The sequence below is a fragment of the Taeniopygia guttata genome, chromosome 24 (assembly GCF_048771995.1).
Source record: "Taeniopygia guttata chromosome 24, bTaeGut7.mat, whole genome shotgun sequence".
Taxonomy (NCBI): domain Eukaryota; kingdom Metazoa; phylum Chordata; class Aves; order Passeriformes; family Estrildidae; genus Taeniopygia; species Taeniopygia guttata.
Genome location: NC_133049.1, coordinates 6,685,989 through 6,713,134, shown reverse-complemented (window position 1 = coordinate 6,713,134; position 27,146 = coordinate 6,685,989). Strand labels below are relative to the sequence as shown.

Genomic DNA, 27,146 nt, shown 5'->3' with positions numbered 1-27,146 from the left:
AGACCCTCAGCCCATCGCCCTGAGCAGCGGCTCGGCTCTGCTCTCATCCCTCAGTGCCGGGCAGAGCCGGCTGGTGTCGTGATTCCTCAGGGAGCCCGAGGAGCAGATGGCTGTGCAGCATCCTTGTTCCCGGGAAAGGACACTGCCCTGGCCCCGCCGAGCTGCAGCAGAGCCAGCCCGGAGGCAACCCCAGCCGGGATGGCCCAAACCCTCTGCGGTCACAGCGAGAGGCCAAGGGGCCCCCAAAACCCACACGGGGTCACCGCATCGCCCACAGCGTCTGCTCCAGCCCTGCGGGGGCTCTGGGGACAGGGCTGGTTGTGTGCGAGCACTGGGGCCAGTTCCCATCACAGCGGGGACAAAGTCACCCTGCCCCACAGAACGAGGGGAGGACTGCCTGGCACAGCATCCGGCTGTGCCACCATGCCAGCACCATGGGATGGGCTCCACGAGCCCCGTGGCACAGGATGGATCCATTAAAACATGACTTGGCAGGTACCGGTGTGCTCACTGTCAGCACGCGTGTGCCCTTGTGGGGACACGGATGTGAGCGTACCCCAAAGCAGACACAGCTATATGAATATTGTATAGTATACATAATTTTTTTTTTACCCAAATGACAGTTTTGACAAGATGCCAAGAAAACAATATCAGATCCCAGCGGTTTTACCAGTTGCTTTGATGAAAAGATTATGTTGCCCTGGAAACCAGAGGCTCAGATAGTGAAATGAGTTTGAGAAGGAGCTTTTGATAAGCACTAGTCTGCAGACCTCCCATCAACCTCTCCCTCACCAAGGAGGGATGGGGCCAGGTTGGATTTCTATTTCATTTTCGGTCAGCTGCTGGCATGGTTCCCCCTCTGGAGCAAGCACTGGGCACGGCAGATGCCAGAGAATGGGAACAGAGAGATGATGGGACCATTCCCTGCTGCACAGTGCCCATGGATGCCCTTGGACAATTCCGCAGTGCACCCCAAGAGGCCTTTGCTGCGGCTGCTGCCTGGCATCAGCTCTCCCTCCCGCTCCTGCTTGGCCAGCTCAGCATTCCCTGGCACACTGTGGTGATCCCCAGCCCCGTTCCCACCACGCACCGGCTGCCCCGAGCCGGGGCTGGAGCAGAAGATGGTGTACTTCCGAATGATGCCGTTGGGCTTGGCCGGCGGCAGCCAGGACACCACCACGCTGCTGGCAGAGGACGGCACAGCCTTGATCCCAGCTGGGGGACCTGGAACTGAGGGGGGACAGCGCGGCTGAGCTGGTGCCAGGAGGTCTCCAAGGTGTCTCTGCCCAGCTGGGAGATGTCACAGCACCCTGCTGTGGGGCTGGCACCCCAACCACAGCCTGGGAAGCAGCTGCAATGGTGGTGTCACACACAGGCAGGGACAGGTCTGCCTGCAGGACACCTCCCCATGGGTGGCTCCCCGTGTGAGCCAGAGGCAGGAGGGTTAATTGCAGCCCAAGCTCTGCTTTAGAAACCATGATTGGCTTTTAATGGCCATCTCCTTAATCTGTCAGCCGTACCCTGCCCAGCTGCACCTCCCTCCCAGCATCTGGCGCTTCCTAGGACACAGGCCCAGGGATGCTCTGCTAGCGAGCTAATGGCATTAAAGTAGGGCAGGCGGGGTGTAAATATTTAAATATCCGCACTTAAGGAAAAGGAAAAAAGGGAAAGGGAAATGCCCTGCCCATGGCTGTACACGGGGGGTGTCCCCCGTGCCCCGGCAGCCGCTCCAGCCCCTCGGCACGAGCGGGTGGCAGAGCCACTTACTGTCCTCCTTGGTCTGGATGTAGAGCACGCTGCTGCGGACGCCGTCGCCCGCCTGGGTGTAGGCCAGCACCTGCACGCTGTAGTTGGTGAATTTCTCCATGCCCCGCAGCTCCACTCGCTCCCGCGTGGTCGTGATATTCTGCATCTCGCCCCACTCTGTGGGAGACAGGCCCCGTCAGCCCCTGTGCCCCCCAGGTGCCCCTGCCGCTGCTCCCCACGTGTGCTCACCTCCGTCCATGTAGAGGGACCAGAAGATGACGCGGTACCCCTTGAGCACCCCGTTGAGGGTGCTGCGTGGGGGCTCCGACCAGGAGATCACGGCCACGTCCGAGGTGATGGAGATGGCTCGCACGTTCTCGGGGGGCTGGCTGGGAACTGGGGAGGGCAGGGACGAGGAGGGCAATCAGCAGGAGGCTGGGGATGCCAGGCTGAAGGAGCCGTGTCCCACACTGCGCCCACACAGACCCCGCTGTGCTGCTGGGAGCCCTCAGCCAGGCCTGCCCAGCAGTGCTCTGCCTCCAACATGCAGTTTTCCTTCTCCTGGGCCAGAGGTGGGTGTGAACCCTGTGCTGGTGGTGACAGGGAGGATGCTTCCCAGCGAGGGGAGAGTGGGAGAGCTGACTGGATGCGAGGTAATTAGATCCCATTGCCCCGCAAGAGGTAACTCTAATTTTTATGAGCATTTAAATGATAATACATCACCGTAACGATCCTCTTTGAAAATGATTATTGTTTCATATTACTTAGGTGCAAAAATATAAGCACCATGTAATTAGGGACGGAGTATAATAAACTAATACAGATAGTCCGTTTGAACAAAATGAAGGTAATATAATTATGGAAAAGACACTATTGCTAAAACAGGGGCCCTTGAATACCCCGGGAGGAGTGCTAATGCAGCCAGGAAACGATCGCGGTTTGACAGGCTAACGAGAGCCTTAATTAAGTATGAAAAACTGCTCAGCAAACACACTGCAAAACTTTTTCCTCATTGCTTTTAAGATGACCAAGGCCACCAGTGACCGTGTCCCAGATGGAAACCTGCCTGGCACTTCAGCACTGCCAAAATCCACTGTGCACCCTTTAACTGTGCCACGAGCGCCCCGATGGCCCTGTGCTCCCGGGTCCTTCCCTGGGAGCTCTGAGGGTGCACACAGCCACCACCCCAGACCTGTGTGACGGGATGGTGAGGGTCCCCTGGGTGGGACCTGGACCTGGTTTGGTCGCTGGGCCGTCCTTACCGTCCTCCAGCGTGGTGGCGTTGATCTCGCTGGACGAGGGCCCCGTGCCCGCGCGGTTGAACGCCTGCACCACCACCCCGTACTGCGCAAACTTCTTGAGGTTGTCCAGCGTGTAGACCTCGCTGTCCCCCGTGGCCTTCATCTCCACGATGCTGTACTGCCCGTTGCTGCCCGGGCTGTTCTCCCGGTAGCCAATCTGGTAGCCACGGATCACCCCGTTCTGCAGCTCCTTCTTCGGGGCCTGAGGGACAGCGAGGGCAGGACACAGCAGTGTCACAGCGGTGGGAGGCTCTCAGGGCTCCGTGACCCAACCACCTCTCCCCAGTGGGTTTTTTCAAGGCTTTGAAAATATCTTCCCTCCCTACTTCTCACTTAGTGGCAAAATAATGATAAAAAAGGTTCAGCGAGTTCTCAGAGCCACCAGAGAAGAAAGTGCTGCCTGGACAGCACCACTCCCCAGCTGGAGCAGGAGAAATCCCAAGTCTGGCAACCTGAGAGGCCAGATTGAGATCAATCTTAACAATATTTCTCTGAAGCATTAACAAATCAATAGGCTTGATTGCAAATTTATGTTACAATGCCAGGGCGATCCATCTTGCTGAAATACTCCTAAAATGAAGTGACCTATCTTTCAAGGGAATCTTACTTTTCATTAATCTGTTTTTCAGTGCTTAAGGGGAGGTGGGGGGAGAAGCTGGAACCCTAAATTTATTGACTTAGCAGTTCATTCCCAAGTTCTAACTTTATAATCAATTTTATTTTTCATTAGGCAGCTTTGGAAAAATAAATCCGATTCTAACTTTTATTGATCTCTGCTCAAACACTTTGCAACCCAGCACTTGAGTTTTACATATTTATCCTCTCTGCCCCATGGTTCCCCACGGATGCCCAACGAGATAACGAGCTTGTTGTAAAACATGATTGATAAGAGCCCTGAGCAATAAGGTGAGCTGCTTGCCCAGCCTGCAGGTTTTCCTTTTTCCTGGGGAATTCTTCCTGATTCTTGTAACACTGATGACATGCTGGGTCTCAGGACAAGCTGGGACAGCATTTGGCCAAGAACTCATAGCCAAAAAAAGCCCACACCCCATCCCAGCCTCACTCACCTTCCAGGTGACCTGGATGCTCTGGGACGTGATCGGCTGCAAGGTGACATCCATGGGAGGGCCATCGGGAGCTGAGAGAGACAAACACACAAAAGCACATTGAGAAGGTTCAGGAGCTCCTCACCAGGAAATCCCCTGGCTTCAGGAGAGCTGCACCTCAGCCAGCTTCCCCCCAGGCTGCAGCCCCCTGTTCCCCCTGCCCAGCATCCCCACCGCCCAGGCCAGGAGCCCAGGGAGGCACCTGCTTCCTCGGTGCTGATGGTGAGCTCCTTGCTGGGCTCGCTGCGCCCGATCTTGTTGAAGGAGTACATGCGGATGCTGTACACGGAGGCGGGGTGCAGGTCCACGATGTTCGCCTGGTTGATGGTCGGGGAGATGTTGCGTGTAGACTGCTTAAAATCCCAGGAATCTGGAAGAGCAGGAGGGCGAGGTGGAAGGGTCAGAGCCTGAATCCCATCCAGGGTCAGCAGTGCTGAGGGGGCCATGGGGCAGGTGGGGTCCCCAGGCTCCTCCAGCTCTTGTACCCCCAGAGAGGTGCTGCTTCTCTCTCTCGCTGTTGTGCGCTGGGGTTCAACTTTTTGCAAATATTGTCTCTTTTAATATTCCCTTTCAAATGCTCCCATCCAACAGAAATTACCATATTTCATTAATGCTGCTCTCTCCTTTCTTCATCAAAGGAACCGGGATGCAGAATATTCCCTTGGAGGCACCGGTGGGGCAGCCCCACACCTGCCTGTGCAGGCCAGCCCCCAGCCCCACCGTGGCGTGGGGAGGGGACATCCCTGTCACCTACCTGACTTGTTCTTGTACTCGATATCGAAGCCAGTGATGATGCTGTTGCCATCGAACCGCTGCGTCCATCGCAAATTCATGCTCCGGGCTTTCACCTCGCGGATCTCCAGCTCCGGCGGGTCAGGGGGCTCTTGGGGACACGCAGGCAGGTTAGGAACACAGGCAGGAGGCCCCCAGGAGCTGGGGGACCCTCTCAGGAAGGCTCTGCACCGCAGGGCTCACGCAGGGGGGATGGAGTACCTTGGACAGTGAGCTGGATCAAGCCTCTGTCCTCGCCGTAGGAGTTGATGGCGTGACAGGAGAAGAAGACGGAGTCCCCGCGGTCGGCTGGTTTCAGCTGCCAGTGTTCCAGGGAGAGGAGCCAATTCAGACTGAGCTAGCCCAGCGCTGTGCCCTGCCTTCCCCTGCCAGCTCCCACCACAGTGCCACTGACCGGAGCTGCAATCCCGCCCGTGGCACTCCCAACACCCCTCTGGGCTCAGCTTTGCCCCTCAGGGAGCCCAGCACAGGCTCTGTGACACCCCCTGGGGCCACCATACCCTCCCCACACCTTCCCTTCTTCTCTCCAACAGCCAGCAAGACCCGCGGCAGGCGCCCAACCCTCACCTTGAGGGTGGAGATGACCTCGTCGCCGTTGTCCTTGGTGGTGATGGCGTAGCGCATGTTGCGGTCGGGGTCGATGACGGTGTCCCCCTTCTCCCAGCGGATGATGATGGGCCGCTCGCCCCGCGCCGTGCAGTTCAGCTCCTTGGTCTGGCCCTTGATGGCGATGGTGGTGTTGGGGTGGGAGGTGATCATGGCCGGGACTGCGGGGAGGCAAAGTGTCCCCTGTGTGCCCGGGGGGACGGGCGGGTGCCACCTGTGGCTGCCGGGCCCTGCAGAGCCCACCGAGGACACGGCGCATGCGGCTCTCGCCGAGAGGCCCCGCAGCCCAAAGCGGAACCGTCTCGCTGCATTATACAGCTCAGGATCATAAAATAATGAAGCAGATAAATTTTATAATGCATAGCATTACACCGGGGTAGACAATAAAACGTGAAAGACAAATAACCAAGTGCACACTATAATGAAGAGAAAGCCTCCAGTCTGAGACGTGCGGGTATGAATTATTGACTAAGGTTTTACACTCCCGAGGATGAGAGGAAGAATGTTTTCCATCACGGATTTGCATAATTCACTCGTATAAACCTGGGCAGAATACAGAGTGTGATTTCCCATCAGCAAGGCCGCCTTTGCATTGCAGATGCCAGAAATGATATTTTTTTTTCCATAGCCACCCCAAAATACGAACAGGGCCAATGGGGACACCCTGTGCCGTGGTCATCACCTGGCCGGGGTGCAGCACCTTGAGGTGCTCGAGCAGTGGGTGCAGTGGCTGATCAGTGCTGCGAGGGTGCTGTACTGATCCCTGGCCTGGCTCGTCCCTGCTCCGGGAGCCCAGCCCTTTGTGCCACCCCAGTGCCGTGCAGTGGGCTGGCTGTGCAGGCAGCACACAGGAGGAACAGGCTGGGGGACTGAGGGCAGGCTGGGTAAGCAGAAAAAAATGTAATGCATAAACAAACAGCAGTGCTGAGTCCTGCAGTAATGTATGATAATGACAATCCGCAAAGGCAACACACACTGTTCTAATGGGACACAAGAGGCTCTAATGAGCTACGACTCCTCGGCTTTCTGTGGCAATGTAATTCAATTAACAGCGAAGGAAACCTTTCCTCCTGAGCTGCTGGAGTTTGCGGGGAGCAGGACAGTGCAGTGCCCAGCCTGGTGCCCGTGTGACAGTCCTGCCCCAGGGGGAGCACGGCCCTGCGAGCTGGCAGGGGACAGCAAAGAGCGGGGATGTGGTGGCAATGCAGCCTGGGGCACCAAGGGTTACAAGAAGCAGCCCAAGACTTCTCCAAACTCTGCCCTGTGCCATCCCCAGTGCCCTGACACCTCTGCCTGCCCCAGCTTCAGGTCAGGGACACTCTGGGACAGAGGCAGGCCTGGGAAGGACTGTCCCAGCCCAGTGTCCCATGGGGTGAGGGCAGAGCACAGGGACAGCTGGGGGCTCCTGCACTGCCCCAGGGCAGGGCTGACTGCAGAGCACAGCACAAGGGCACACACAGCTGGAGGAGGGCTCAGCACCCTGTCCTGGCAGGACAGCAGTCTTGCCAGGCTCCTGCCCACTGTCCCTGCCGTGGAAAACCATCGAGGGGCCACGCTGCTGTTTGGCAATCCGGGACGCTGGGATGTGGTCCCTGCCCAGGCTGGAGGGCAGAGCAGCAGCAGAGGGTGCCAGGCAGTGGGGCCAAAGGGGCAGCACAGCCCCTCAGGGCTGCAGCAGCCTTGGCTACACCAGCCCCTTCCCAGCGAGCAGAGGCCCCGGGAGAGGAGCTCCGTTTCAGGCTCTGCTTCACTGAAATGCACTTATTGATGTTTGATTAAAAGCAGCTCCTTGGATGTAAACATATCAACTTCTCTCAATTGCCAGGGTCCCACGGGAGCTGCACATAGTCCAGAGCAGGAAAAGAGCACAACAAACCCCAAGAAAACCCCAAGCAGCTGTGAGGATAGCACAGACTGGGGCATTGGTGCCTAACACCTGCCCTGGAGCAGCTCTGCGGCTTGCAGAGAGACCACTCTGCTTGGGACTGGCTGCAGGGACCTCCAAGGGTGGCTGGGGGCTGCTCCCAACCAGTCTGCGATGCCTTCCCGGGTGCAGGGGCATCAATAACCTGGCACGATCCACAGCTCATCCAGCACCCTGGGCAGACAGGCTTCCTTCAAGGAGAGCTCACCTCCAACACCTCCTGCACCCTCCATCTGTGCCCACCGGGGCACACCCCACCCACCCAGCCTCTCCCGGTGCCCACGGCCTTGTTAACAAGGCCACAACCAGAGGCTGGTCCCGCTGGCTGGGCAGAGATAAGCCTGGGAACAAAGGAAGGCGACAGCCACCAGCATGCTGCTGCCGTCCCACACCCGGCTGGGGCACGAGCCGCTTGACAGGGCGCTGGTGACAACTGAATGAGAACGGTGACAAGGGTGACAAGGGCTGTGCCTGCCTCCCTCGCCCCCCTCTTTCTTGTTTGGAGCTGGCTCTGTGATGTTAATTTGATTGCACCCGTCTCAGCTTCCTTTCTACACTGATTAGCTGAGTTTCACCTGAAGCATGAGATTAATTCAAATTGCATGGAAGCAATCAGTTATGCTCGTGCTGTGTGGCAGCGAACTTCCAAAGAGGGCTGTGCCATGGCCACGGACAGAGACCCCTCTGCCTGCCCCCTGGCTGGACCCCTGGCATTGAGGCGCTGGCCCGAGCAGGCAGAGGAGCCCCCTCCCCATGCCAGGGGTGCTGCCGCTGCGGCACAGCCAGCAGGACCCCCGGGGACGTATGTGACTGTCCCCATCCCACACGCTCCCGACACCGGCAGGTGTGCAGCCATGTGCTAAATGGCATTTATCACGCGCTGCTGGGCCCCTCACCTGCGCCCAGGTGTGCCGCTGTCCCCTCGGGCACACGCTCAGACACTCCAGCACTCCCCACCTTCCACTCCCCACTGGGTGCTGGTGGACTCCTTCCCAAGGCAGGGAAGGACAGGCTGCCATGCTGTGGCAGCCCAGGGGCACCCAGGGGACTGGAAAGCCTCATTCCCACGGGTGCCAGTCTCCAGGCAAATCTGGTGGATTTCCCTACCCATCACCCTCTGACAAAAGCAGCATCCAGCAGCTCCTGGCTCTGCCAAGCCCAGGGAATTTGGGCACACACTGCCCAGCGTGTCACCTGGCTGTCCCAGCTCAGCCCTGGAGCCCCTTGCTGTGCCACCAGGGCAGGGGATGTGTGACACCAGCTGGCTGTGGCACTGCCCTCTCCCCTGCTGACCGCCAGCACGCTTTGTCTGGGCACTGATTAACTCTCATTTAACTCAGCCCACAGTGGCCTGACTTTCAGGGAAAGCCAGTGCTGATCTCCCTTTAATTGGGCTGACATTTCGCTAAACAAACAAAAACCCCAAAATGAAACAAAACAAAGAGCCCATCTAATGCTTAATTGGCTGTGGCGCTTCGTCTACCTATTCATCCAAACCTTTTCAAAGGCAGCGAGGGCTCCGAGGGCTCGGGGAGATGCAAAAGCACTCGCATAATAAGGTTATGTGCTATTCAAGTCAGCAAGCAACCTGTCCTGGGATGCAATTACAGGAGCTAGCAGGGACACAGCACCGGCTCGGGCTCCCAGACTTCGCACGCTCGCTCGGGATTAATCGCCTCGACTTTGTACCTGCACCTCATTGAAGTGCCTTGTTTGAAGTCGCTGGGTTTGATTCATCAGTTGCAGGGATAAATTAAACAGCTGACAGGGAGGGGAGCAGGAACCTGGGAAGGCAGAGGCTGGGTGAGGAGGGGAGAAGCCCCTGAGAGAAACAGCTGCTGGTGTCGGGGAAGAAAGCAGCAGGCTGGGGAGGGGAGACCAGGGCATGGCAGTGACCAGAGAAGGCTGCAGGTCCCCTCTGCCCACAGCACCCGGGTGGACAAGCAGGGGGTGGTGGCTGCACAGCTTCGCCAGTGTCCATCCCCTCTGGCACAGCATGCTCGCTGCCTAATTCCCAGCGTGGTCAAGGCAAAGTTTAGTCCTTCTGAGCCCAGTCCTGCCCCCAGCCCCTCCTGGAGACACCAGGAGTGAGGGTGATTGCTCTGGACCCGCTCCACCACCTCCTTTTGGAGGTTTGAATGCTCCCAGCAGCAACGAGCCCAATAACTAAGACGGAGCTGGCAATTATACATTCTGCTGATAGCAACGGGAGAGCAATCCAATAACACACACAGTTCAAACACGGTGTCTAACAACACTTCCCAGCCCATCCCTGTCAAAGCAGCCCAGCTATTTCCTTTCCTCCTGGATGATGTAGATTGATTGCCTGGTTTTATTAAAGACAAAGTGTGTTTAATAGAAAAAGGGAAGCGGGTCCCTGGAGGGGAGGAATCAATGCCCTCCCGTGCCCTGCATTGATCGTGGGGATGCGTGGGGCCGAGGCTGGAGCACGGCTGGTGTGGTTGGAGCTCTCAGAACAGAGAGGGAGGCTGCACCAGACCAGGCTCTGCTGGTGACCCCGTGTCCCACAGCCGCCCCCACCGTGCCCAGCTCTGCTCCTCGGCTCAGCGCTGTGGCCGTGCCAGGAGCAGGTCCCTGTCCCCGTGCCGATGCCCCTGGCACAGCCCTGGGTACTTACTCTTGACGGTGAGGAACATGGACTTGCTGATGTCTGTGCCCACGCCGTTGCTGGCCTGGCAGAGGTAGTAGCCGATGTCCTCCTCCAGCACGTGGCGGATGAGCAGGGAGCTGTTGGGCAGGATCTGGATGCGGCCCGTCAGGGGGATGGGGTGGTACTGCTGGGGGTTGCCACTTCCTAGGAGGGGACACAGAGCCACAGAGCTCAGCTGAGGCAGAGCAGCTCTCATGAGGCTCGGGGCTGGGGTGGCCAAGTCCGAGGGACTCTCCCATGTGCACTGACATCCCCACACCCTGCCGTGACCCATCCCTACCTTTAGCGTGCTTCCACATGACTTTGGGAGGGGGGTACCCATCAACAGAGCAGTTCAGCACCCCAGCTTTTCCATAAATGCCATCTTGGTTGTTGGGTTGGACCACAAAACGAGGAGGCACTGAGGAGTTTGGGAGAAAGGACGGTCACTGCCGGAAAATCCCCATCAGATCCCTACCACTCCCCACTGCCTGTGAGCACCCCGTGCCTCAGCCTTGCTCCTCACCCTCCCAAATTCCCTCTGCTCCCCACTGAGCTCCCTCCCTCCCACCAGGAGCGGGAGGGATGTGGTGGCCAGCCCCGGGCTCACCCCGCACGATGAGCTGCCGCTCCCGGCTGACGGTGGCAGCGTCGTTGCTGGCGATGCAGGTGTAGTTCCCGTTGTGCTTGAGCGAGACACTGGAGATCTGCAGGGAGCTCATGAACTCCTTGCTCTCGATGGTGACCCCAGAGCCAGAGAGGATGACGTGCCCGTCCTTCCTCCAGGTGATGTGGATGGGCATGTCCCCAGAGGAGACCACGCAGGGGATGTAGAGGAGCTGCCCGATGGAGGCTGGCGGGAACTCGAAGGGCTGGATCAGCGGAGGGACTGTCGAGGGAAGAGGCAGAGAATGCTGGAGAGCCCATCCCAGGAAACCTTCCTTTAGTGGGGATGGGCTGCAGTGGGGCTTGGGGAAGGAGAAGAAGCCCAGAAACTAAACCAGGCTTTTGATTCCACCAGGAAAAAGGCCAGGGGACAGCAGGAGGTGCCATCAAGCAGAGAACAGCAGGAAGACTTCTCCCACCTGGCAGGGCCACCCTGCTGAGAGTGGTGTAGAGAAACGCTGACCCTGCACTGGGGAAAGCCCCGGCCACCCCCAGCCACGTGGCACCCAAAATTCCACCTCAGCATTTATCCACTCCCAGAAAAGCCATTATTAGATGGATGCTTTTCTTAAAGGCACTAGATTCAGAACCAGCCATTATCTTTCTGATAACTTAATTAGGCAACTGCAGCATCTCTGGCAATGTGGGAGGGGGAAGAAAGCAGAGAGAGGGAGACAATTAGCTTAACAAGGCTCAGCACCTGGTAGATGAGATCCTTGTTCTGCAGTCTCCATAATTAAATTAGCAGCCTGCCAATTGTCCCTTCGGCAGCAGGGAGCTGCCCTCCCGTGCAGGCATGGGGCAGTTCCCCGTACCCCCACGCACCTCCCTGGGCCCCCAGCTCCATCCTGGGCCTGTCCCATCACTCAGGTTTTGGCACTGCTGCCTGTCCAGAGCATGGCGAGCAGCAGCTGTCGCTGTCCCCAAGGTGGGAGCCACCGGCTCGGGCAGGCAGGTGCAGGCAGGGCTGGCCTGTCCCTCTGCCGGCGACAGCAACGTGGCTCGAGCTGCCAGAGCCATGGAGCCAGTGCTGCCTGTTTTCCATAATTAATGAATAATTAATTGGGAATGCTCTGCAGTCTATTGCAGAGCGCGGATGGGCTTGTGGACCACGCCTCTCCAAACACGCCCCTCCAGCCGCTCTCCCTGCTCCAGCTTCCCACAAACAGAGCTCACAACTCCCCTTTCCTTCCCAGATCACTTCCCACTGTGATTCTCCTTTCTCAGGAGCTTCCAGGCTCTCACTTCCCTGTGGCCTGGAGCACCCTGCTCCACAGAGCCCATCCCAGCAGCTCCAGTCCAGAGGTGACCCTGCGAGCAGCCTCTGCCTTCCTGTGGGGTGAAGCATCGCCCCACAGTGCCCTGGCACTGTGTCAGCTCCCCGAAACTCTGCAGCCACCCGAGCAGAGCTGTGTGGGAGCTCCAGGCCAGCGGCAACCCACATGGGATTAATTAAAACCTTCAAAAATGTCTGCAGGAATAAGGAGCTGTCAGGGCACCTTGGAGGAGGCTGGAGTTTGGATTGTGCTGCTGGGGAAGTGCAGGGAAGAGGCTCCAGCATCACCCCTGATCAGCAAAGCCTTGCAGGGGCTCATGCACAGGGCTGGGGCTGCCTGCACATCCCTGTTCCTGGGGAGAGCAGAGGGAATTGTAAAGCTTTTACTGCTGCGATCAGAAGGACCTGTGTAACTCATAGGTGGAATTTCATGTGGTCACCAGGCACTTGGGGCCGTAAAAGCTTTATGGTGCTCCATGCCACCCTGCGTTACACAGTTTTATGTTTATTCACTCTCTGACTCTCTTCTAGGGCCTTTGCTATTCTTTTCCACAGGCCTTTTATCCAAGGGCCAGAGGAAATGAGGAATTCAGCCAGCAGGGCTGGGTGTAAATCTCCAGCAGTGGAATGAAGACATCTGGCCCGTGCTGCACCATGCTCCAGCCTGCTTGCCTTCCTCAGCCTGTCACTGGCCACTAATCGAGGCAGTAAATCCACACTGGGAAGGGTTCAGTGGCAGTTCCTTCCAGGGTACACAAATCCTCAACTGAACTTCAGCATCCCGCACCTCTGAGGGCACCTCCCAGTGAATCCCGTTATTTAAGTGCTCACAAACACCCTGAGATGATGTCCCCACATCAGCCCTGCTTGTCCCAGCTGTCCCAAGACACGACCAACATCTCTGGCCTCTTTCCAAGCCCTGGGGCTCCACGTGGACAGGGATTTATGTGAGGTGAAGAAAGCAGGGCTGGCCAAGCCCTGCAGACCCCAGGGGTGAGAAGACCTTCCTGCACTGCCCTTAGACAGGTTATCCACAGGCTCCCCTCCCCTTTGGAAGCCTGGGAGAAGAGCAGCAGCTAATCAAGCGGTGGCATCTCTAATCAGCTTGATGCGCTCCTCGCTAACCTGATTCCTAATAAGAAAATGGTGGCTGGGAGGGGAGGGAGGGGGATCAGAGTAAATCCAGTGCACGGATCCCCCGCTGGGTGAGAGGCAGGATGACAATTGGCCAGCTCTGTCCCCAGCGCCGCCGTGTTTGTCTGAATGATTTACAGCCAGCACCGAGCTGGCGACGGGCGGAGGCGACCCGAGAACTCCTGAGGATGGGAATCCGGGAGCACCGCGCGCTCCCAGCGCAATCTCAGCCAGTCACTGGGACGGAATGCATCCGCCTCAATTCATTAGGACTGATAGCTCCCTCAATGGGGCTGAATAATTGATGGCCTGGAGAAGCTTTTAAGATGTTCTGTGTGCTTGGAAGACCGAGAGTATTATTTTTTTAAAAGCTAGCACACACAGAAAAACATCGGTGAAGGTGATCCAAGCAAAGGTTAGATGTTTTAATACGTTATGTTTACACCATAAATCCTTGCTCCATCACTTGTAAGGGGAAATGGATACAGCGTGGCTCGGGGCAGCTGCTGGTGGCAGGCAGGACCAGGTAGCCAAGCCAGATCCCATGAGCTCCCATGCCTGGGGACTACAGAGCACAGCCACCACCTGGCCATGCAGTTCCCCCTGTGTGCCCCTCTGCCTCCATCCCACTTCAGGGAGATCCCAAAAGCAACCTGGATGAGCTCTCCCTGCCATCCAGGGAAGTGTCCCCAGCAGTACTCTCACCTTTGACGGTGACGTGGACGCTCTGGCTGATGGAGAGCTGGGGCTGGATCAGCACGCTGCACAGATACTCTCCTTCATCCATGCCTTTCTGGACATCCATCAGCTTCAGGGTGCCGTTCTCAAAGACCACTTGGCGGTGGTTATCGGGCAGCAGCAGAGAGTCCTTGTACCACTTGATGGAGTAATAGGGGTACCCGATGACCCTGCAGTTGATGAAAGTGTCCCTACCCGCGACCGCTGTTATGTTCTTCATGGCGCGGATGCTCGGGGGACCTACATATGGGGGAGGAAGGAAGAGGCAGGCTAGGTTAATTCCGAAGGGCCATTTGCTTGCATGCAGATCTGCTGCTATTCCAGAGCGAGCTCCACAGGCAGAGGAGGTGACCAGGGCAGCCAGGAGCAGCCTGGTTTGGGTGAGGAGGCGGCACGGGCTCCTCTCAGCTCGTGTGGGGACAGCTGCTCTCGGCTGCGACCTCCGGCTGCAGCTACTCTCCCTTCCCCACCAACAGGGCTGTGCTCCCGGGGCACAGCCACGCTCCAAACAGCAATCCCACCCCAGTGCTGGGGAGCTGAGCCCACACAGCACCACTGCCCACTGCGGGAGGTCAGATGCTGTCTGTTTTCTGCTCTGGGCACTGTGCCTGCCCAGGGTGCCTCCACCTGGCTCCTCTGGCAGCACCAGAGATATGGGAGAGATGGGGAAAGCCCCCCCACCACCACAGCCTCTCTCTGCCTCTCCCAGGAGGAAGCTGCCTGCATTGTGCTAAACATCCTTGGCAAGAGCTGCTATGGGAACATGACTTCCACTGGCAAAAACACTTCACACCCCCTTGAACCCCACCTTTCTGTGCCCCCTCTGCCAACCTGCGTGTCACTGGAAAGCCAGACAGCCAGCAGTTTGTGTCTGGCTTTGGAGCTGCCTGAGGACTGGGAGAATGCTGCAGGTGAGCCTTTAAACGAGAGGTTTCATGCATCAATAATTACATTGTTCTCCCAGTCGCTGCATAAAATAGCAAAGTAATCTAAAGATTAACCCTGTCTTGACTCCTCATCCTGAGGGTGTAGCAAGATAACAGTTTAACAGGCACTCAGGATCAGCTGATGGACAGTGTCTTTCATTCTAGGACACGTTAAGAGAAGGAGCAGGAAGAAAGGAATTAGCATCTTGCTTTGTAACCATGTCTTGGGCCTGTTTGAGGGACATGCTCTGTGCCACTGAAAAAGAAACCCGAATCTTATCTAGTGACAGCCCATCAAGAGCTGAGAGAGGGGAAAAAGGGAGACAAGGGAACATCCTCATTGAAAACGCTGCTCTGGCTTCTCCTGGCTGAGGGATGAACTTCCTCCAAATTCAGCAGTAAACGGCAGCAAAATTCCGACTCTCCTGGGATCCCAGCCAAAAAGCCACTAGATCCATTTCAAACCTGAGACACAGACAAACACAGCCCTTCAACCCTCATTCTCAGCAGACAAATAAACGCTCCCTTATCTTGTCTCGCTCCCACCTGTAAGCCTGGGAGCTTTAATTGGGGATTATTAATGGGCAGGGGCTTACAGCACACCCCGCGCCTGAGAGCGCTCCCCGGAACACACCGAGCAACGCGCTGCAGCCGTAATAACACGGTGATTAACGCGGCCATGGCTTTTAGCAGACAAAGAAAATACAGACATGACAAATCAAAGCTCATTTTCCACGATTTCACGTGCTGCCTCATCATCGTTTGTCACGGAGATCCTGGTGCCGCCAGGCGTGGTGGCTGCCAAGGAGTGGGGCTCCTGTAGGGAACGGGGGCAGCTGGTAGAGCACAGGGCACCTGGGACACTTCTGGGCCTGCCACCTCCTTCTCCATGCTTGGGGTCCCTTGGGGGGTGCCTGCCCACCCTGTGCAGACCCCAAGGCAGGGCTTGGCAGAGTGAGAGTGGATCCCAGTGTGGACAGTGCTGCCCTTTGACTCCTGCAAAGCCAAGCTCCAGCTCTCCGAGCCTCTGGAATTGCTTTCCACTTTGTTGAGCTCCCTGATTTGAGCACCAGAGAAGCTCAACCCTGCAGGTGTGCAAGGAGTGGGGCAGGGCTCAGGGAGTGAGGCTGGGGTAGCCAGGGACACCCACACGGCCGGGAAGAAGAGGGAGAGGCGAGGAGGAGCGGTCAGCCGGGGAACAGAACCAAAACCAAAAAGCCCAGTAAAAGTCCTATTCTGATATTTAAAAGTAGACAGGCACCTCTTACGTTTATTCGCGCTTGGTATTCGGCGCTGCCCACCGAGTTCCGCGCGGTGCACCGGTACACGCCGCCGTCCTTGATCTGCGGGCCGGTCACGTTCATGTGGCTGACGGTGGTGCCATCGGACATGGTGTACTGGTTGGAGCGGTGCCCGCTGTCCCGCGGGATGGGCTCGTCGTCCAGCGCCCAGGTGACGGTGGGTGGCGGGGCCCCCTTGGCGGCACACATCAGGGAGAACTGCTCCCCGGGGTTGACCACCTTCTCGCTGAAGGAGGAGACGATGCGGGGGGTCCCATCTGGGGGGCACCCAGCGGGACGGGGGTCAGGGAACGGCAGCCACAGGCAGCAGCAGTCACCCGCCAGCAGCATGGCACTGAGCTCCCACCCCAGGTTCAGCCAGGACAGCAGCCCAGCTGGTGACACACGCATGGCTGTGCCGCTGTCCCTGTGGCAGGGAGATGCAGACGGGGGAGAGGGGACACGGTGGCTGATACAGATGCCAGCTTGAGGGGATATCTCCCTCAGCAGAGCCCATCCCTTGTCCAAACACTTGGTGAGCTGAACCAGGGAGGGCTGCCTGGTAAATGGGGTGCCCAGGGGCTGGGGATGGCAAGTCCACACTTATTTTGGCCCTTCCCCATCCCGGCCATGCTGCGCCCCTGCACACAGCACACAGAGCCCAGGAACAGAGTGGCAGCAGCCTCAGGACCCCCACCCCAGTGCCTGGAGGTCCCTGCCCTCCAGCCATGCACAAAGCATCCCCTCAGAGAGGGGCAGAGGAAGAAGCCCCCAGCTCGGGAAGCCTGCTCACCCTCCAGCATGATGATGGAGAAGTCCTGTGCCGTCTGGGACTTGCGGGTGGCGAAGCACTGGTAGGCCCCGGAGTGGCTCTTCTGGGCGGCCGTGATGAGGAGGGTCTCGTTGCTGATGCCCCGGATGGAGATGTAGTCATCCACCGCCACCAGGTCCGTGTTGCGGTACCAGCGGATGACGTACTCGGGGGACCCGCTGAGGGCACAAGAGAGGATGACGGTGCTGCCGATGCCCGTTTTGAGCTTCTTTGGTGTGAGGGTCACACGCAGAGGGTCTGTGAGAGAGGGGAGAGGCGTTGGCGGTGCCGGGCAGTGCTGCAGGAGGCAGCTCATCCCCGCTGCGCGCTCTCTGTTCCTCCTGCCCCGGGAGCGCCAGCCCGGCTGCGTGGTAAATGTCACCGCACAATAAGGCAGGTGGCCCTGCCACCGTCCTCACTGCCCCTGCTTTTAACATCAGCCCCAGGCTGGGGGCACGGTGGGGAGGTGGCAGGATGGCTGGAAGGAGATGTGGTCCATGTGACAGGCACAGTGCAGAGCTGGGGACACACCAGGCTGGCTCCCAGCAGGCTGACGGGGCCTGGCTGGCACTGTGCTCCAGGTAAGGCAGGCACAGTGGCTCTGGTACTGCCAGGATCCTGGTGACAGGAGGAACCCCCAGGAAAACAGCACGTGATGAATGCTTGGCCTGCCCAGATGGTATTTACTGTTTGGCTAGAGCTTATTTTATGTAAATCGACATAAATTTTATGTAAATCAACAAAGCAAAGCACAGAAGCACCCAACACATCGGACATGTGCAAGACAGTGGCTTCCAGTGAGCCGAACACCGTGCCAAAACACAAGGCTGTTGTTTACACAGCTGTATAAACCCCTAAAGCTGTATACTGACAACGTGTCAGAAGGCAGCAGGACTGAACCCCACACCCCACCGGTTCTCACCTATGACCGTGAGGGTCCCCGTGACCTCTGCGGAGCCGAAGGTGTTGGTCACCTCGCAGATGTAGGTGCCGCTGTCCTCCACGCGCAGGTCGCTGATGGTCAGCCCCGTGATGCGCTTGGTCCAGCGGCTGTCGGCGGGGAGCGGCCGCCCGTCCTTGATCCACCGCACGGCCGGGTTGGGGTAACCCGAGGCGATGCAGGGCAGCTCCACCAGCCGGCCCGCCTTCACCTCCCGCGACTGGAAGCTGTCTAACATCGTGGGGATGGACTCCGCCGGGTCTGGTGGGAGAGGAGATGGGCTCACCCGGGGAAGAGGGGGAAGTGAGGTGTCTCAGGGACACCGGGAGACACCCTGGCATGGTGACACAGTGCCCAGTGAGCACCATCCACGAGAGCCAGGCTCTCCCCACTCCCCTGAGCTGGTGGCTCTGCCATACAGCAGTGCAGGGTGCACCCCATTATCCTTGCTGAGCATGGGGTGCCCTGTCCCACCAGGCCAGCACAGCCCTTGGCAGCCAGGACACCAGGCACGGGTGGAGGTGGGAGGAAAACCACATCCTAAATAGCTGATGGGAGGAATAAACTCAGCATCGGAGGAATTACTCAAGGTGACACCTAATTGGTGCAAAATACACAAATTTTGTGGCACATTTCAAAATTTACAAGCAAAAGGGCCCATCAGGCAGCTGGGAAAGGAGAAAATTAATCACTAAGTCTCAGGCGTGAAATTAAATTCCAGGGGAAAGAAACCTCTTTCATTACTCCCAAGCAGAAGTAAAACGCCGTGACGTGTAAATAATGACAGCGACCAGGAGGGGACCGGGCCGGATCGAAGCGTGAGGATTGGGGATGATGCACCCGGCGATGCCCACGCACCGTGTGGCAGGTTGGGACCCCGAGAGGCAGGATTCGGCATTCCCTGCCTCTCTTCCCTGCCCTCCGGGGGTTAATTCGAGGAGCCGGTGCGGGAGCACCCGAGGATGGGAACAGCGTATGGCAGGGAGCGGGCGCGCTGCGCCGAGAGAACTCCCTCCTTCCTTCCCTCCTTCCCTCCCTCCCTCCCTGGCGGAGTAATTTGGGCAGTCAGCGGAGCCGGGAGCGCCCCGAGACAGCGGCACTCCGGACTGCACTGCCTCCGCCGCAGTATCGCTTGCATGTTCGTCACATCGCGTCAGGCTGCTCACATCGCGGCTGTCACATCGCATCGCCGCCCGCCCCATCGCCTCCCGCTCGGGGTGACGCGTGGCACTGCCACCGCCGCGCCCGGCTCGGGGGGCTGCGGGCCGGGGGGCACGGCCCGGGCACCGCCAGCCCCCTGCGCAGCCCCCACGGGACCCCCGGCCCGCTCCGGGATGTCCCCTCGCTGCGGGGACCCGAGGCGGCGGTGCCAGTGCTCTCTGTGCGGGATGGCAGAGCGGGCACCGGGCAGGGCTGGGCACTCCCGGGCATGGCTGGACCCCCTCCCGGGCATGGCTGGACCCCTTCCCGGGCACAGGAGCCGCCCCCCGGCCGCGCTGGCAGCCGCTCGGGCTCACCTGAGACGGAGAGCCGGGCGCCGTTGCTCTGCCGCGTCTCCCCGCTGTACTTGTGCTTGGTGATACACCTGTAGGTGGACAAGGCATCTTCCTTCTGCACGTCCGATATGTACAAACCTCCATAAGAAGTAATAAAAAACCTATTTTCTGGAGACACAAAGGGAGGAGAAGGGTGAGCGAGCCTCCCCTGACCCCAGGCTGAGTACCCGGGTCAGGCAGAGCCCCTGCCCTCTGAGCTGGCACCGGAGCTGTGGCAGGGAAAGAGGGACCCTCCTCCACGTCCCTGCACCTCCACCACATCGGGGTGCAGCTCTGGCTGAAGTTTCGGGCAGGCTGGTGAAGTTGGGTGAGCCGCAGACACCTCGCGTGTGCCACAGCAGCCCCGGCGTTCGTGGGCACCCCTCCCTCCATCACTCACCCTGGCCAAGCACAGACACCTGCCCAGGTGCAAAGGTGGCTCTGGGGGTTCTTTACACGCACCTGGGCTCGATTCGGGCAGGCCGTGGGTGAGCAGAGCGTGTGGCACCAGCTCTGGCACACGCTGCTCCGCCGCGGTGCCACGCGCGCCATGGCAACGCGGCAATTAAAAGTGAATCTGTCCCGCTGAGTTAATAATTAGCTTAACTTACTTAGAATCATGTGAAAACAAATAAGGGTTTGAGCTGATGTTGGAGCCCCGGGAGGAGGGTGGTGGGGGAGCAGCCCCCTCAGGGCAGCTGTTTTTGGAGCCTGGCACAGGGGGAAGGAGTCTTTGGCTGGCTCCTGACCCCTGTAATTCATCGTGAATTATAACAGTAATTAACACCAATAGAAAGGCCTGTGTAGTGGCTACATGGAGAGCAGGATAAGCTGAGGGTCTGGAGAGGATCCCTGCCCACCTGGAAAGCGCTTTGCCCTGCCCCTCCGTGCCAAGCAAGGCTCCCACCCCCAGCTCTGTGGGGCTTTGGGGTTTATTCCAGTGCCAGTCTCAGCTGGGATGGGATGCTCCATCTGCTCGGCTGCACCGTGCTGCCAGCCAAACCACCCCCCACCAAACCCCTCGACTGCAGAAGGTAATTTAGTGCAGCTGAATGCTCAGAGTGAAAACCTTTAAACCCAGCCTGTAAATCAGCAGCATCTGCAAATGGCTCCCTCAAGTCCTGCGCAATGCCTGCTAAGCCAGGATCTAGCTGATGAGGCCAAACCACTGTTTCTACTTCCAGCACCTTTGGAAGCACCTGGATGTTCTCAATTTAGGCAAGAACAAAGCTCCGTGGTCAAACTCAGGAGTGCAGAGTAAGCACGAGTGAGAGAGAACGAGAGGCAGATGCTCCCAGAGCAGTCTGCCTCCCACCCTGGGCAGGACCCCAGGCCCAATTCCCTGCGAATACTGCAGGTGACAGAGCAGCAGACAGCAGGGATCCTCACCCAGGGAACACGAGTGTCCCTGGCACGAGCCAAGGCAATGGCAGTGCCGAGCTGTGCTGGCATCACCCATTCCAGCCCTGGCTCAGCCAGATGTGAGTGTTTGACTCCAAGTGCTCCATACAAGACAGTGGGGGACTGCAAACAGCAAAGAAACAGCAAATAATGAATCATAATGCCAATCAACTGTGGCTAACACAGTTAGCCTGCCAGGCTGGCACCCTGTGCTGATCCTCCCTGGAAGCAGCGGGAGCAGGAGCTGCCATCCCATCTCCAGCAACACCCCGGTGACTCCATCCCTGCTCGGAGGGTTCTGGGCTTCACCAGCCGGAACCTCAGGTGAAACCTCCACGCCATGGCACAGCAGGGCAGCCCGTGCCCCGCAGCAGCCCGCAGCTGGCACCAGAGGTGCTCTGCCACCCCTGGGCCTGTGCGACCCCCGCGGAAGGGCAGGGGGAGGGGTCCCGCAGCACAGCATGCAAATAGAACATTAATTTTTCATCTCCCATCAAACCAGTAAGCCGAGAACATCGGCTGCACTGGAATTTGAGATGGGGGGAGCCGGTTTCCATGGGAACGGGGCTGGATTTTGCCAAGCGCTGGCAGCCCCAGCCCACAGCCTCACACGCGGCCCTGCCTGGGGATGCACAGCCCTGTGCTGCCACGCTGGGCTGCCAACAAAGCCTTGTGCCCGAGCTCCGGGCTCTGGGATGGGGCTCCAGCCATAACATCCTCCCCGGGGACAGGAACAGGCAGAAACCCTGCGGGTTTAGGATCCACGTCTCCACCGTGGTGTGACAGGAGGCATCTGCCTCTTGCACAGTGTGGTGCTGCTGCTCATCCCGTGTGAGATCCACCCAAGCTGACAGCGCAGCTTCCTTTGCCTTTTTTTTTCTTTCTTTCTTTCTTTCTTTATTTATTTTTTTCCTGGGAGGGGACAAGTGGCTCTGTCGAGGAACGTTCTGCTGGTTCAGGGCAGATGCGGGGCTGTAACTGATGTAAGCGGCTCCAACAGCCCTCACCCAAATGTCTTATTGCTGAGTTTGAGTTTGCCAGGCGGATTAACGTCGGAGGTCTCCAACTAAAAACTAAAATCAGAGTTCTCTGACTGCCAGGAGGTGGAAAGGCTTCACAGAAAGGAGAGGACGGAGGAGCACATCCATGGCCAGGCTGGAGTGATGTGCCTCTAATAACTGTTCCAGCTACTTGAGCTGCTGCCTTTGGAGATACCTCACCAAAGCCCTTGGATCAAAGCAAGAGCCCACCACGAGTTAATTCTACCTAAATTCCCAGTACCTAGCCCCTCACCTGGGGAAAAGCGTAAGGGTGAGAGGGGGGCTCTCCTGTGGGGTGTCACTGAGCACACACACCTCTCCCACATCCAGCTGCCAGTGGTGGCCCTGAAAGCCCAGCATCATTCCCAAGGGGCTCCCAATTCCAAGAGAAAGATTACAGTCGATGCAGGTTACCAGCTCCTGCTCTATCCAATATAGATTTATCAAAACAACGGGGTCAGGGCTTCAGGAGGGAGCACGGTTTATAGTTCATAAGACTAATGAGATAACTTTCCCCTGGTACTCTGCAGAATCAATAGGTGCCAGCGTTTATGAATTAGCCATACTCGGAGCATGTGCATCCCAAGGCATCCCGGCCAAATCCAATAACTGTTTGGTGCTATTTCTGGCCGCGTTTAAAGTGACAAACGCCTCCCGGGGGGAAGGCACGGAGGGGGAAGCCCCAAAGAGCAAAGCCTGTAATTTTCCACCACAGTGGCACTTTTCTGCTGTGGCTGCTGCTCCAGGGTGCTATTTGCCCGGCATGGAGCTCGCCTGCGGACAAGGAACACCCACAGAAAACCCAGCCGGGATGGAAACTCCTGCCTGCCCCATGGCACTGATCACCACCTCCCTCCCGGGGACAGCGAGCCCTGGGACAGTGCCCGGCGGGGCAGGGGACACAGGGCACAGGAGCGGGCTGGCATCGTGGCCATGCACCACAGCGGCCTTTTATCTCAGCAGGCTGAGCCCAGCTCGTGCCACAGCAAATGCTGAGAGCAGAGGGGCCTGGAGCGGGCACTGAGATGAAAGCTCTCTGCATCCCTCCCCGGCGGAGATGTTAAAGAGGAGCCGTAACCTGAGCCCAATGCAAATTTCATAGGACCTGCACAAATCTGACAGATTTATTTACGTGTTTGCCTGCCGTGGGGATCCCAGGGGAGCTGTAGGGCTGTCGCTGCTCACAGCCCTTCCAAAGGCAGCAGAGCTGCGAGCTCAGCCAAAGGTTCCCACCTGGAAGAGTCGTGGGCATTTGTACCGCGAGTGGTGCCAGCTGAGCCAGCAGCTCGGGCTCTGCACCAACGGGTTCCTCCTCTCCTCCTCACCCTCCTCTCCTCCTCATCCTCCTCCAGGAGCAGCGGCCCTTCTCCCGACAGAACGACCTGATGGTTTCTGCGGGAGCCAGGGCAGAGGGACCAGCAGAGGGGGTGGGAATCGGGGAGTCCTGATGCTTTCCACCTCCCCTCCCTAATCTCCTTAATAAGCATGGCTCCATCTCCTCCCGTTACAGGATTAACACCCATCTCTCATTCTCCTCCCGCAACAAGATTTTATTTCTAATTACGCTGTAATAAAACTGGGCGCGCTCCCAGGGCTCCTTCCAAATGACTTGTCGACACTCGGCGAGATTGAATCCTGCCCGGGCCCTTTCCGGCACCTCTGCCGGCTGTTCATTAGGCATGCATGAGGGAGAGGGTTTAAGAGCAGAATTACATTTAAATGGCTTTTCTGAGAGGGAGACGTGAAACAAGAGAGAGAAGCAAAAAGAGGAAAGGTTTACAAGGAGGATGTCACTGTCACACCGCTGTCCAGCAGCTGCTGTGCTCCTGGTGCTCCGGGGATCTGACAGGCCAAAAAATCCAAAAGGAAACACTGGAGGGGATTTCTGAGCATCAGTGTTTTGCTACAGGATGGCAACCAGGGACATGTGTCACCACAAACTGTCACCCTGCCCTGCGGGGTGCCCAGGACACTGCACACCGACTGCTGTGCTAGTGGAGAGGTTTTCCAGCACAACCAGGGATTTTCTTATCAGGGCTTGGGAAAGCACACACCACAGCAAACATGGGATGGGCATAACCAGGAGCTGGCACTGCCAGTCCTGCACCCAGGTGTGAGCAGCCAGCACATGCTGGAGTGCAGCACCAGGAACACCGAGTTTCCCAGATGTTTTCCATCCTCACTGGACTCACTGGCAGTGGGCAGTTTCTGCTGCCTGGGCGCTGCTTCCCAGATGCAGGCTCAAGAGTTGGCAAAATTGGGAAAACAGATGTTAGGAAAGATCTCTCTCTATTAGCTCCCTCGGAAGTGAGGTATCCTGCAGGGCTGGCAGGAGTTATTAAATCACGAGTCATTATTTACCCAAGGGCCAGTCTTGCAAGTCATGTTCCTAGAAGTAAATCCGGAATTATGCTGCCCACGGAAATGGATTCACACGGGTGTGAGGGAGAGCACAGTTTGCCTCTCCGGGTTTTAATCCACCTCTGAGTCACCGGAGCGCTTGGCAGTGAAACCCAGCCGTGTTTGGGGACACTTGGGTTTGTTCGCGTAAGCGACTTTGGGAGTGACACACTTTCACTGAACCGGAGCACGGAGGAGGAGGAGGAGGAGGAGGAGGAGGAGGAATCCCCTGGGGGGGCACGGGGCTTGCCCATGGAGCAGCCCCTGTCACCAGCCACGCTGGCGCTGCCAAAAGAGGAGGAATTATTCTCCCGAGGTGGTCCGGAGCCGCCTAATACCAGCAGAAAATTACAGAACAGGATGAAGAGCATTACAAAATGAATAGGAGGGGACTAGAGATTTCCATGGCTAATCCTGTTAACGAGACAATTTCTTATCAAACTCATTATGTGGTGGGAAGCAGGGGGGAGGGAGGGGCTGGGCAGGGAAGCTGGGGAGGGGGAGGGCGATGCCAGGAAAAGGCATTCCCGGAGCATCGGGTGCGGGGCTGGCAGGGGCGCGGGGCAGCTGCCGAGCCCGGCTCCCCACGCCGCACGCCAGCGAGGGTTGGATTTCTATTTCCCAGCAGAGCTGGGTATTACTAGAGTGACAATTCCCACAAAATAGTGCCGTCTGCTCCGGCTCTATCACCAGCCCTCTCCCAGCGCTGAGCTGCAGCGGGCTGGGATTACGGCAGGCATAAAAACGTATAAAACCCACCAAGAGAGCACTCAATTCAAAGAGGGATTTTTGGAGCGTCGGGTTTTTCTTTTTCTTTTATTTTTTTTTTAACCTACTGTTACGACCAGTCTCGTTTTCCTGGAGGAAGAAAATCAAAATACTGCTGTCCACAAGCTGAGCTGTGTCTGGGAAGGCAGCCCAGGGTGCAGGGGAGCCGGGCAGGGGCTCTGCCCATCTCCGGGCTGATTCCCGCAGCCCGCTCAGCCACGCACGAGCAAAGCTGAGAGCAGCCTGGCGTGGAACAACGCGGCTGTGGCTGAGTGATTCCCAAAAATCCTCACCAGCCCCTCCACCTCCTGCCCCCGAGAATCACGAGGGGGCTTCGCCGCTACTTTGTGCACAGCATTTAATTTTTTTTTTTTTCATTTGCTATTTAAAAAACCGCGGAACTAGTCAGATTTCATGCTAATGAAGAGAAAATCTGGATCGAGGACTGTGCAAAAATTTGCATCTCAAAGAGGAAAACAGGAAGTCGCTAAGAAAGGAAATTCCACGCAGAGGTAGCGGGTATGGCCATAATTAGGCTAATGCCGCCTGTGTTCTGTCAGCTCCTTTCCATCAGCCCCGGGGTGCCAGGGGACAGCAGACCGCCCTGCCACCACGCCGTGCTGCCCTGCCACGGTCCCAGCCCCGAGAGGGGTGGCGAGGGATGCTGGGCACCAGGCTGGCAGTGCGGGATGGAGCCTGGCATGGGGTGGGAGATGGCACGGGATGGAGGATGGCACGGGATGGGAGATGGCACGGGATGGGAGATGGCACGGGATGGAGGATGGCACGGGATGGAGGATGGCAGGGGATGGAGCATAGTACGGGATGGAGGCTGGCACGGGATGGGAGATGGCATGGGATGGAGGATGGCATGGGATGGACGATGGCAGGGGATGGAGGATGGCATGGGGTGGAGGACGGCACGGGGTGGAGGATGGCAGGGGATGGAGGATGGCACGGGATGGAGGATGGCATGGGATGGAGCATAGTATGGGATGAAGGATGGCATGGGAGGGATGATGACATGGGAGGGACGATGGCAGGGGATGGAGGATGGCATGGGGTGGAGGATGACACAGGGTGGAGGATGGCATGGGATGGAGGATGCCAGGGGATGCAGGATGGCACAGTGTGGAAGATGGCAGGGGATGGAGGCTGGAACACGGAATGTGGTGGCCACGCTGCCCTGGGAAGGACGGCTCACAAAGAATCTGGAGATTCTCGGACCACCAGCAGTGGCAGGGACTGCCCACAGCCAAAGGGGGAAACCCCAATGCCCCCAGCCCCAGCTGCCCACCCAAGGCAGGGTGACCCCACCACCACCCCCACCTCTGCACAGAACGAGCTGTCATTGTCCCCCTCTCGAGAGGGGCTGATTTGCAGTTTTGCATCAATTTTCCTCTGATTTTTTAATTGGGTTTTGCTGCCGCTGCAGACATTACTGTGCAAACAATTCCGAATGGCTTGAACCAAGATATTTGCTCATAAAAATCCATCACCAACGCCGAGAATGACAGAAATGGAAAATGCCTAATGAAAACAAAGGGGAAAACAACAGGTACCCTGGTCCTTCGTCATCCATCACCAGCCTCGGATTATTGATGGGAAGGGAAGGAAATTCTCCCATCTGCAATCAAATCTTGAGAAATCTTGAAAAGCCAAACACCACATAGGAGGAAATTCTTTGCCCCCACTTCAGTCTGCAGGAGTTGTGCCATAATTATAATAAGAGTGAGGCTGCTGGATAACACGAGAATTATTTTCCCCACTTACATTGTCAAATGATCATTTTGCCCTGCAGTGAAATCTCAATAATTATAATGCCGAACCGTGAAAGAACAAAGAAATAAAAAAAGCAGTGTTTTCTTCCAGGCGGAGGGGGGAGGGGGGAGCCGCCATTGCAGAACTCCAAGTGCATCCTTCCTCTAATTATCTTTTCCAGGGCTGTGCATCCCTCACCCTTTCCCCACGGCCTGAGCCCCCCGATAACTCCCTCAGCTGGAGGGGTTCTGTTGGTAGCAGCCACCTCTGTGCCCAGCAGAGCTTCCCCACTAAGGGGTGAAGTGGGGAGTGTGGTTTGGGCTCCGTGGCATCGCCCCCCAGCCC

General features: G+C 57.7%; 1 protein-coding gene across 3 annotated transcripts in view; it reads right to left on the bottom strand.

Moving 5' to 3' along the window:
* The window catches only part of DSCAML1 (DS cell adhesion molecule like 1), a 95,074-nt gene that overhangs the window by 10,097 nt on the left and 57,831 nt on the right, over window positions 1-27,146 (bottom strand). For 2 of the 3 annotated variants that reach the window (XM_072918264.1, XM_030290889.4), the window contains exons 4-20: window positions 19,414-19,560; window positions 17,879-18,157; window positions 16,939-17,214; window positions 16,127-16,423; window positions 13,907-14,179; window positions 10,736-11,014; window positions 10,427-10,546; window positions 10,114-10,290; window positions 5,513-5,712; window positions 5,147-5,243; window positions 4,908-5,036; window positions 4,356-4,523; window positions 4,115-4,185; window positions 3,009-3,249; window positions 1,996-2,142; window positions 1,768-1,923; window positions 1,091-1,230 (exon numbers count right to left, since the gene is read on the bottom strand). In XM_072918264.1, coding sequence (XP_072774365.1) covers window positions 1,091-1,230; window positions 1,768-1,923; window positions 1,996-2,142; window positions 3,009-3,249; window positions 4,115-4,185; window positions 4,356-4,523; window positions 4,908-5,036; window positions 5,147-5,243; window positions 5,513-5,712; window positions 10,114-10,290; window positions 10,427-10,546; window positions 10,736-11,014; window positions 13,907-14,179; window positions 16,127-16,423; window positions 16,939-17,214; window positions 17,879-18,157; window positions 19,414-19,560 — 3,197 coding nt within the window. Of the gene's footprint in view, window positions 1-1,090; window positions 1,231-1,767; window positions 1,924-1,995; window positions 2,143-3,008; window positions 3,250-4,114; window positions 4,186-4,355; window positions 4,524-4,907; window positions 5,037-5,146; window positions 5,244-5,512; window positions 5,713-10,113; window positions 10,291-10,426; window positions 10,547-10,735; window positions 11,015-13,906; window positions 14,180-16,126; window positions 16,424-16,938; window positions 17,215-17,878; window positions 18,158-19,413; window positions 19,561-27,146 lie in introns of those variants that run through there. The other variant, XM_030290892.4, reaches the window with a different exon arrangement.